General features: G+C 40.3%; 1 protein-coding gene across 9 annotated transcripts in view; it reads right to left on the bottom strand.

Annotated features, from left to right (window-relative positions):
* LOC116391706 (ADP-ribose glycohydrolase MACROD1-like) overlaps positions 1-12,093 on the bottom strand; it is a 67,432-nt gene that overhangs the window by 33,410 nt on the left and 21,929 nt on the right. For 4 of the 9 annotated variants that reach the window (XR_004213269.1, XR_004213271.1, XR_004213275.1 and 1 more), the window contains 3 exons: positions 11,962-12,043; positions 4,749-7,012; positions 3,908-4,099 (listed from right to left, as the gene is read on the bottom strand). Coding sequence is in view for 1 of the 9 variants with exons in the window: in XM_031862512.1 (XP_031718372.1) it covers positions 6,987-7,012; positions 11,962-12,043 (108 nt within the window). In the remaining 8 variants the exon portion in view is untranslated. Of the gene's footprint in view, positions 1-25; positions 4,100-4,454; positions 7,013-10,390; positions 10,418-11,961; positions 12,044-12,093 lie in introns of those variants that run through there. The other 5 variants (XR_004213274.1, XR_004213273.1, XR_004213272.1 and 2 more) reach the window with 5 other exon arrangements.

The raw sequence follows: 12,093 nt of genomic DNA, 5'->3' as shown, positions 1-12,093 counted from the left end.
CTCTCTCTCTCTCTCTCTCTCTCTCTCTCTCTCTCTCTCTCTCTCTCACACACACACAACAAGGGTCCAGAGCTCGGCAGGGTTTCTTGAATTGGTTCCAAGAGGTCTGACTTCAGCAACATCAAGACTAATTTAACTTCCCTATAATTTCTTTGATATCAGCACAATGAATAAATGTGTGGGTCTACTTTTCAAACAGGTCTCCCTGTCCCCCAGCATGATCTGTTTTGACCACATTTCTTTAGGTTGTATTTTAATCGGGGGGGGGGGGGGAACGCTACAAAGAAAAAGCAGCCCAGAGATGCCTTTGTCTTTTACATATAAAGATACTTTATCATGCAAACATCAGATATCTGACATTTATCAGACTCTGGAGGATTATCTATGCAGTATGTTTACATTTTATTTGTAACCTGGTATTGCAAGTTTCTATAAAGAAGTGCCGATTGGCTGGCTCCCAGTATCGCTGCATGCAGCGTCTTCGGGGGTCATATGCCTGTTAGGAGCAGGGCGATAGCTCAGCGCGCGGTAGGGCTGCATGGAGCATTCTTGAGAACCGCTCATCTCTGGTTGACTCCAGGGAAGTGACGTTCGTATATCCAGCAGCAAAAGTGAACTGCAGTCAATGAGCCGCACCTTTTAAAGGCCGGCTGCGGACGACATGCTCAACTCAGTCCGCAGAGCCCTGAAGCCCCGCTGCTGTACAGAGTAAAACTCCTCAGATTCAATGAGCTTTTATGACAGGAGATCAAATATTTTCATTGGCAAAGAGTGCTTCTGTGGACTTGGTGTGTATAGGAATATAAAGAACTTGAAACGGTATATTGTTTATGGCATACTATACTATGGCTTTTTTTATTGACATTGTTTTATGATGTACTACCCTGTGATCTTATTGTGGCATAACCCTGTGATCTTATTGTGGCATATTGTACTATAGATTTTTAGGACATGTAGTGACTTTTTATGGATTTTTTTTAGGACATAATTAAGTATACTATGATTCTTTTATGATATATTATATTTTGACCTTTGTTATGCCATTTTCATAGCATACTATGACTTTTTATGGCAATTAATGGCATACTGTAGTATACAATTACTTTTATTCTTAATGTCATTTTTTGCCACACTATAAGTTTTTCTGACTTTTTTATGTCATTTGTTTTGACAACTTTATTATGACATACATTATGATCGTATTACCTTTTTATGACATATAATACTGTGACATTTTCAAAACTAATTATATGACGACATTTTTATGGAATACTAAACTACGCCATTTATTTTATGACTCACGATACTATAATATTTTTCTTCAAACCATACTCGGACATTTTGATGACCTTTTTTAACAATTTTATTTGATGCACTATACTATGATATACATTTTTTTGATGTACTTTACCATGATATATTTTGTTATATACTAAACTATGACGTATATATGAATTCATGAGTATATGAATATATATGAGACAGGGTGAACAGCACCACCCTCAGGCAGGGAGGTAGAACAGCAGTGTTTCGCCTCCCTGCCTCGGCTGTGGCTCAGAGGAAGAGCTTCCAATCAGAAGATCTGCGGTTCGATCTCCGGCTCCTCCTGTCCGCATGTCAAAGGGTCCTTGGGCAAGACACTGAAATTCCTCCCGCAGGCTTTGCCATCGGTGTATGAATGTGCGTGACTGTGAATTAGTTTAGGCAGATGGCCCCTTGCTTGGCTGCCTCTGCTGTCAGTGTATGAATGTGTGTGAATGGGTGAATAATGTAGTGTAAAGCGCTTTGAGTGGTTGGAAGACTAGAAGGCTCTCTACAAATGCAAGTCCATTTACTCTTTTACTATTCATACTTCAGCACACATGAGATCATAACAGTATTATACAACAACTCTAATGTTTCGTACGATGCGTTTGGCTAACCACTGGTGGAACTACCAGTACACATACTTCTGTACCTCTCTGCAACTCAGCCGTGGGCAGACAGCTTGGTGAGTTTAATTTTGTTTTTGGCAAGATTGTATGACGTGGCATTCATCGATGCTTGTTTTTGAGTTCAACTGGAATGTGTTTTATGACGCTTTGGCCATTGGAGTCTAGACTGGGGGTTAGCCAATTGGCCGTTGTATTCATTCAATCACACAATACAGAACCCTGAAGCCCCTCACCCGCGGCTGCACAGAGTGCAATCGCTTGTTTATTCAGAGTTTATCCAAATTGCACCAAATTCAACACTACACTTCCTTGGTTCAGTCCATCAGTTTTGGGGCAGTGACACATTTCTCTATTGTTTTGTCTCCATATGAGCACATTTGATGTGAAACAGTGACAGAGTCTTCACATCCATATTAATTAAACAGTGTAGGAATCAATCTGTAGCATACATATTTGTTTGAACATTAAACATAATACAACCAAGATAAGACTTTCATACACTCACATACACAGGAAGAAGGTAAGAAGCTTACAGGGTTATAGTTCCTCCACTGTTTAAACAGTATTGATGAATATACCTCTTCATAGTCATTGTTCTATTCCAGATCCAATGTGCTGGAGTACAGAGCCAACACAACAAAAGATGAGTCACTGTTCAAATATTTACAGATGTATACTGCAGCATATTTGAGAACTGACGGGTCTGTCTATGTTGAAGTAACTCTAGTTTATGTATGAGGGTATGAAGTGTATTTTTTGGGATGAACAAACGTAGTTAGACCGTGACATTTTACAGTAACTTCGTGTTGAGATTATTTTTTTTTTTATTGTTAGTTCTGAGGTCAACAATGAACTTTGAACCTCACATTTTAAGTCAACATGGGCAAGTGTCCGCAGAAAAATAGAAATGATTGTGTCCGTTTGTCATTATGCAGCAATGTTTTTTCTTGCCACATGTTAGTTTTCTTATCTTGCTCGAAAAACTCACCTCCCACTGTGGTGATTGTCACTGCTAATTGGCTTTTTGTCTAATATGAGCCACCTTTGTAGCAGTGTTTATTTTGATTAAGTGTGATTAAGTAATTGTGATTAATAGCGCCCTTACCCGCCATTAATTTAGTGGTTTAGTGCCGTTTTATCCAGCTGCAATAATACCTCATTTTTATAAAGCTGTTCATTTCAAGCTCTTAGCTCAGCTTCCCACCTTCAATCTGTCACAACCTGAATCTCAACAGCAGGAGCCATAACCCTCTGCCTGCCAGCAGCCTGCAGGCTTGTGAGGCCCTTCAGGGAGATAATATCCCACAACTGCAGATTCAGAAGCTTGCAGGCCAGAAGTGTCAGGCAGAAAGATGTCTGCAACAGGCAGTTACACAAATAACTGAGGGACTGGAGGACGACTGTTGACAGCTGTTGTTGTTTCCCTGTTAATGCACTGGCTGATTTACTTTTATGTTCAGCGGGGGTGAAAAGAGTAAAAGAATATAATACTTAAGGACAAGTACTGTTGCTTTAAAGGAATTTTACTAAAGTACAGGTGAGATTATTCAGATAAAAGTAAACAATGGGACAGTTGAAATGTAGTTCAAGTAAATGTTACTGCATTACATTTTCAAAAGGTGGGTGGTGGTAAAAAAAAAAAAAAGTATTTGATTATGATGTTATAGAGCTATTAAAATACAGAAAACATTTAGGCTACAAAATAAAGGACATTTACATGTCAAAGTATAGGCTACATCACACCACACAGCCTTCATGTCTAAACCAATTGTAAATTCCTTTTCTATAGCTGGTGCTTTGCCGCCTATGCATACAACTGATTATCAATTCGACAAACAGGAAAGAGGACAAATATAGACCATTAAATGGAAATGACCGACAGCCGGTGCAGCCACGAACACAAGCGCTGAGCAATGTTGACATTTTACTCTGTACAGTGGGTCAGCATACTACAAGTTTGTTATTGTGCTCACCTGTCTGAACGGCATCCTGTGGGCCTCACGCATCCTTTGCTCCGCGGTTCAACTTCTCTGCTCGTTCATTCTCAGTGCACAATATGTCACCGGTCCTCTGTCCCACTGCGATCCTTATGTTGAGCTGACGGAGGCTCTGCAGTCACATCAGAGATTCTTGTCACAGACAGCAGAAAGGCCTCACACTCCTCACTGAAGGTTAGAGTTATTATTTATTTTTGAGGGCACTATATGGAGCTTAAAATATACATAAACATTGATTTCCGCCACAACTGAAGTCTAATCAGCCCATACAATTAAAACCACCTGCGTGTGTTCCCCATGGGTATGCAGGGCCTTTAAGAGGGCAAGACGTGCCAAAATATTGATCTTTGGTAAATAAAAAGACTGTATTTCCCCTATTTTCATTCAGCCCATTACTTTAGTCCAACATAAAGTGTTAATAATATGACAATCGTCCAACCTTAAGTGTTTAAGATGGCTGCTATCTGAGCAGATTTCATCAAATAAAAATAGCTTACCTTGTAACTTTTGTAACACACACACACACACACACACACACACACAGTTTTAACTGACATTTTTGTGCTACAGTACTGTATAAGACAAAACCTGAATATCACTGAATTAGCTTATCACACTGCAAATTAACTGCACTGCCAAGGCAACACAATGCACCGCTGAGACACAGCATGATGATAAAAAATTTTCCCCATTTCATATACAGTAAAAGAGCGCTTCGGCCCCACCAGCAATAGTGCCACAGCAGAGAATTACAGAGTCGGAATAAAAGCCACTTAGATTCAAAATTGAAAAGCAATAATAGAAAATACAGACTTACAATTGGAAGTTTGTTCTCCGTCACCCTGCTGAAAGAAACTCAAGCACAACAGCAGCAAATATGTTTAAGTGCCAAGAAAATGTTGACAAGGCAGTAACGTACTGTATTAGGCTGAAAGGAACACAGTCAGCAACAGCAGTCATCAAGCCTGAAATTATTTTTCATCAAACACCTGAGAGTTCACTGCCGTCGGATACTGTCAACCTAACAAGCGGTGGACATTTTTCAACACACACACACCCTGTTACACACAAAGTCTTTAACCATTGACGGTATTAAGGCGACACACTCACAGGTGCGTTGGCGGGCCGCGTGCAGCAAGTCATTTCCTGGGCCAACCGGATTATCAGTGTATGTTCAAGGAGATGGCAGAGAATCAGCCTTCATGTTAACGAAACAGTTAGCGTATAATAGTTCTTCATCTGGCATTTTCAAAAAGAGCTGCGTCCCAGAGAGAGAGATATTACTGACGGGACAGTGATGAAAATTGGTCGGAGGATAATGAGTCTCGTCTTTTCGTTGTTTTCTCTCTCTCTCTCCCTCTCTCTCTCCCCCTCTCTCTCTCATTACTCAGAGTGACTGGTCGGAGAGTAGCTTCACAGTCTGCTGCTTATTAAAAAAAACAGAACGCCTTTAGATGAATTCATCATGCTTTCCTTCCCTCTTTTCCCCCTCCATCTCTGCATCCTCCCTCCGGCTCTGCATCCTCTCATCGCCACCTTTTTTTTTTCCCTCCCCCTCTCTCTGTTTGAACTCCTACATCCTTCCTCTCTCTGTCTCTTTATCCCCCCCCCCTTCTTCCATCTGTTTATTTTTTCCACCATCCTGTAGAGTAAAACAGCGAGAATGAGCGATGAAGAGGACAGAGAAGAGATGGAGTCCCAGACAGAGAGGGAATCAAAGAGCTCCGCAGAGGAAAAGACAATCCCTTTGTGGCAGATGAAGCTTTTATATAAAAAAAAAAAAAAAGGAACTTTCTCCCAATTTCCTGTTGATTTTCTTTGTAGTCTATTTTTCCCCCTTCATCCCCTTTACTTCCTTTGTCCCAAAACTACACACCCCTCCTCCCTGTACGTCTGCACCACCGTGGCAGATTGTTTGGAATCAATAAAGATGGTTGTTGGCAGATGAAAGTCGAGGGGTGGGACGGTGGCTTGCTAAACTCTCAATTCGCTTCACGCAAATCACCGCCTGCGTCCCGCCGACACGTGACGGCCACATCCTGCAACAGACAATTAACAACTCGTACAGATGCGCTGTATGGAAAAGCATAATGGTGCTTGCATAAATACACATATGGTGAGTTCTGACAGAGAGCCAGACGGAGTGCATGGGATATTGGACAGCACGGAGACAAAACAGAAACACAGAGAATACAGGGAGGAGAGAGGGAGGATTGATGCTTGTTGTTGAAAATGAACAGGTGTTGGGGTCGTCCAAAAAAGGGGAAGGTGTGCAAGTGAAAAATTGGCAGAAGTATTCAGATCCTTTACTCTATTAAAAGTAGTATCCTAATATATTACTACTTAAAGTACAGGTAAAGCAAAAATAGATGTGTGTTCCGAGTTTGTCACACCACAAAAAATGCATTGTAATATATTATTAATATAAAGCAGAAATACTCTTGGAAACTACAGTACAACTACCTCAGCAAAGTACTTACTTACTTTCCACCGCTGCTGGCAGATGAACAAAGTCCCTCTTTCTGTCTCCTTCACATTCAGAAGGAAGAAAGCTAAAAAGTAAATGTTGATGTAAAGTGTTCCCTCGTGATGCCCCAGTTCACCGACTCGTATCGCATCCCTAGAAATAATCAAATCATACACACTAGGAGCCTGTGTGATTCATTTTAATAAGCTTTTGTCATCGCCTCACACACATGTGCGCACACACGCACACACACACACACACACACACACTGGAATCCCAATATTTAAATAGCTCAGGACACATAACTCATAGCTTGATGCAAAGCTGATCACAGACAAATAAAGGTCAAGTTAGAGTGCAGCTTAAGGTCACATTTTTCACGACATCACTCTCAATGATTCGTAGGAAAAACAGAGGAACTAATCAACATCTGCAGAAGAGCCAGCGTGCACTTCAAAAAAAGCAATCGTCCATTAAGGAGTTATCTTCCTGCTGAAGGAGGTCTCGATCTGCGACAACAACGAGGAGGCATCTGTATGTTGAGCGTAGTTTGTATCCACAGCAACCAAATCTGACCAATCCACTCTCTCAGAGTTTACTCTTGACTGTGGCCTCTGTTGGCGGTGGGAGAGAGAGAGAAGACAACAAAAAACTTATAAAACAAGGGAAGAGAGCACTTTACCTTGGTCATGGAGCAGTTAATAGCATTTGCGCTTTTGGAGCATCTGGTTGCTTGAGAGGGATCTGTTAATGCGTATTAGTCACTCTGAGTCCAGCATGGCTAAAGACACACAGAAAACATGCAAACACACGCACACACACACATCAAACAGACAGCCAGTGTGGGCCGGTCCAGGTGTTGGAGACACATAAGGTTTATAGTGGAGACTTGGAGGCCTGCCTGCAGCAGACAGTTCCGGTCCATCTACCAGCCAAGCACCGCTACTGCTCGCTCACTGCTGCTAAAATCTGCTGTACATCCATTAGAGGAGGGACGCACCTGTATTTTTGGAAAATAACCTCTTTAGTCAACCAACCCAGTGTGAAGACGTGAAAGCGTTGATTTCATGCTTCAAGTGAAGAGTTGATGCTGTGTCACAGTTTGAAACTGTCGCTTGTTCATAGGTATAAAAATAGGCCCTCTGACTCTAAAGCTGGATGGATTCTTGTTTCAGTATTCGTTATATATAAAATAACTCAGCCAATGCTCTGTGGGTTTGACACCTTTCACTTTCACTTCGCAGCTTCTAAGTGATCAAACACTTATTTGGTAAATTCTGTTTGTATGGACACTTTGCCAGATTTCGGTCAATGAGTTCCGCCTCTCTGGGTCTCCACATGGACTGTTTACCTGCAGTCAACCAAAGCCTGCTCGGAAGTGATTGGTTAATACAATCGGACTAAAAACGGAAACTAGAACGTTTCTGATGCCAAAAACCTTTCATGTTTCTTACAGATTCTACATGCGAATGCAGAATATGTTCATAAAGATGAACTGAAGACAAACTGAAGGGCAAACTGCCTTTTCTTTGAGGCCAAATAGAAATCAGCCGCAACAACATTTATATTTTTAATTGATTAATTTGCCGCTTATTTTTCCCAAATTCTTGGGTTTGGTGTTGTACAGGAAACTGAGGTATTTCCTAAACGCTTAAAGGACGAGGCAGACGAACAAAACCTAAATAAACCAGCTTCCCTACCCCGTCTGTGGCATCCAAGCAGATATGTACAAATATGTAGTCTTGTGTTTTTTTAAAAGGCTAAATAATTTCCTAAAACAGCTGTAGGCGAACTTCAGCAAACATTGAGAGGGACTATTTTCAGCAGTGGATTAATAATGACTCAATGCTCTAGTGAGTATTACTGGCAGCAAAACAGTGTATGATGACTCAAAATAAACTACAGCGCCCGAGTTCATGTTGATGAAGGAACATGCCACCAAGTGTGGCTCATTGATATGTTTTTAATAGTTTCTGGACAACAATGGAGCTCTACGGCAGGAAAACAGATACATCAGGCTTTGGCTAAATACTTGTTAGTAGGGTCAATTGTTGGTTCCGGCATTTTCAGAGGATTTATTGATAAGAAAATAAAGAACACCATCATTATTATCCTTTCAGCTCATACTAACATATTTTATATTAGTGTGAGGTGGCTACTTCTGCTTAGTCATTGTTACATTTTTATCTACAAAACACTTCTCTGTAAACTTCCTTCATATTTAGGTTTTTGTACAAAGTAGAGCATACAAGGGCTTCGCAGTTTGAGATATCATTATTTTTAGCTATTGATCTCCTCTGAGGCCCCTATTGAAATGAGGGAGAAATCCTTCCTGGTATTGGACTCTACTGGTCGGATCTGTCTGCAAAAAGATCAAAACATTTAGACTCTTAACCCAATGTCTGTCTGTAAAGCTTATGTGGGAGATACGGCTGCAGAGTTGATTGGATTCTGCTCTTATTTTTAATAGGCTGCTCCTCTTTTGCTCTTCTTTGACTCCTCGTCTGTCTGGGCACATATGTGAAACACACTTTACATCTTCAGTTCATGGTGTCTTTTTCATCTCGTCTGCGGCTTTTTTGGCAAACGTGTCTTCAAACATACTGAATTGTAAAGGTGAGAAAATGACGTTAAATGCATAATGTCTATGTATAGCCTTGAACTGTTGAGCAGCATGCATATTAATGATATACCGGGTGATATATTTAAACCCCAGAGGCATTTCTCGGTTGCTTCGGCTTTACTGCCACTGAGACCATGAAAACCCTCCTTCCTTCCATTTAAAATGAAACACAGCACTCCTTGCTTTAGTTTCAATGTCAAACTTCACTGCATCGGCTTTTCTGTTGTTCATGCTGCAAGATTTTGTTTGTTTATTGTCTTTTATTTTGTCAGTTAATGAATAGCTTCTATTTTATGTCACACGACTCTGTAAAATGTAAGTATAAACCTGCACAACACTTATTCTAATTATTATTATTATTAATTATTAATTATTATTATTATTCTAATTGCTTTGTACGGTCTAGAAGCACAGACAGAGGCAGGTTATAAAGACACTAATTCAGATCCACAGTTCTTTACATTGCCAACTTTTTACACTGAGAACATTCGAGGTTAAGTGACCCCCGCTTCCTCTGAATACTTCAGATAAATGTAAGATTTCTACCAGATGAGACGCAGGACCGAGCAGCTGCACAAAACTTGTGGAGGTGAAAATTCGCAGCAAGTTTCTGATTGTTTTGTTGCACTTGAATTTGGCTTTTGCAGCAGCTGTGTGCCAAAGAAAAGCAAAACAGTTTTAAAAAAGCAGAAAGCACGAAAATGTTTGAGACCTCTCTCTCAAAATGTTTCATGGGCGAGAGGTGAGTTTGATTTATAGCAGCGGTAAAGCAAGACATTAGAGGTTAAGGCTGCAGTTGTAAGACCAATGCTTAATTTGAATAATTGAGTGAATGACTGATCATGTTTAGGAGCCCAGACTGCTTGGCATTACAACACTATCAATCACGGGTGTAATCAAAACAAATGGGTGAAGTCATCATGTCACAGCTCGAGCCAACATAAAATTTACGTATTTACTAAACTTCATTTAACAATGCAGATCAATCTGTAATGATGGCACACAACTTTCGTTTAGTCTTTTTTGAAAAGCAGGTGAGACAGGACTTCCCGATTGAAGGAGGAACCTCGGAGGCTAGAAATGTGGTTGTTTCTTTTTCATTCAAGCCAAACACTTCTCACCTTCAGAGAAAGAGCTTTTTAATATTTTCTTCCTCACCAACTGTTTCCTTAACTAGCTAGCTTGAGGCCAGCAGTGCCCAACACAAAAAGCCATTTAACTGAGGTGCAAATATTTTCAATCCTGGCTGGAGGAAATGTCAAGGTTTCCTCTCTGAATATTTAAGACTGCCCATCTACAAGCATACCAAACGTAGTTATTCCTTTTGATAGAGCAAACTACACATGTTGACACACAGCATGCTGGTTACCTGAACAATAAGCTGTCATTGGTCAGGCTAAAGGGGCGGACACAGAAATGAGGGCAAAGCACAGATGACTGGCTAAGAAATGTATGAAAGTTCTCAAATGTCATCTTACACACTGTACTTGGAAAAGAAAGGCGCGCACGCACACACACACACACACACACACACACACACACACACACACACACACACACACACACACACACACACACACACAGAGAGATTCTCAGTTGCTCACTTTTTAAGAGTGAGATCAGAACAACCGCAAGGCACATTAGGCAGGTTTTCATCAAAATGTAGCACACATTTTGACGACATTTTCAGAACATCAGCAAAAGAATGAATGCATGTTTCCATCCACTATGCAAATATTAGGAGTTGATTCACCAACATAAGCATTAGGTGGTGCTAACTTTCCAGTCAGCTACCATTATACCCGTTGCAGAAGAAGAAGAGGTGCAAAGCGATGACATAATTCAAAGAGCGTATCTCTGTTAGCCAGATCACAAATCTGATTGCATCCGTCTTGGCTCGATGTAAATCCGTGCATGTACTCCTCCATGTACACGTGTTTTGGTAACGGATGAAAATCTCTAGGAGAAGATTAACTTGTGCACCTTAGCAGTTTAGTTAACAATAAAAGTTAAGATTGACGTCGAAGAACTATCCAGCAGCTCACAATATATATATTTCTCTTTAGTCAGGCTACGTGTTTCCCTCTGCTTCCAATGTTTAAGCTAAGCTAAGAACGTCCTGAGTCCAGCTCCATATTTATCATACAGAGATGGACACGTATCGATCTTATAACTAACTCTCAGAAAGAAAGCAAATGAGCAAATGTGCCAAAATCTTTTAACTTTACTATTACGTTGTTTTGTTATTTATGGTTCTAACCCTTAAATGTTTTGTCACAAGCTACTGTCAATAATGAACATGTTTCAAATCCTCATTGTGTCATTCAATCTGGGTATGCACATTGTACTATAAAATATGTGAATGGCTGTTCCAATAAATACATTCATGACATATGTGTAACCTTGTATCACTATTTAACATTTAACAGTGTTTTAACTCACCAGAACAAATGTCAATTTGTAAATATATTTAATTGATTAAATAAATAAAATAAATCCAAAGAAATATTACGTTTCTCAGGTTTATGCCAATAAACAGAATAGATGTATCTCTGAACATGCTCACTTGTGTGTGCATTTGTGCATTTAAATCAATTGTTAAACATGGGTAGGTTGGAGCCACTGTGCATCTTTATATGTATTAAAAGGTTTGAAACGTCACTGAATGCATGTGTGTCTGAGGAGCAATGTGTATGTTTTTTGATGCAATTAAACACAATTAAGTGTGCTATATATACATACTATTATGTGTCTAATGACCCTGGTGTATGTGTGGATGCATGGATGTGCAAATAGCACACGGAGGATGAAGCAGCTTATTTATCACACCACTGTGTGTGAAGTCATATTGAGCTAAGCGAAGCTGTCATCACTGTATATATGAAAGTGTGTATGCGTTGGTGTGTGTGTATGTATGTATGTATGTAAAAGACTACTCACCAGCAGGGAAGTAGAGCGGGAGGGTCTGTAAATACAGCTCCTTATCCGTCGGCAAGAACACACAGAATATGACTCTGTCCAGCTGACACACACACACACACACACACACACACACACACACACACACACACA

This window comes from Anarrhichthys ocellatus, unplaced genomic scaffold, assembly GCF_004355925.1.
Source record: "Anarrhichthys ocellatus isolate YVR2014 unplaced genomic scaffold, GSC_Weel_1.0 scaffold27, whole genome shotgun sequence".
Taxonomy (NCBI): domain Eukaryota; kingdom Metazoa; phylum Chordata; class Actinopteri; order Perciformes; family Anarhichadidae; genus Anarrhichthys; species Anarrhichthys ocellatus.
This window is presented reverse-complemented; position numbering and strand designations above follow the sequence as displayed.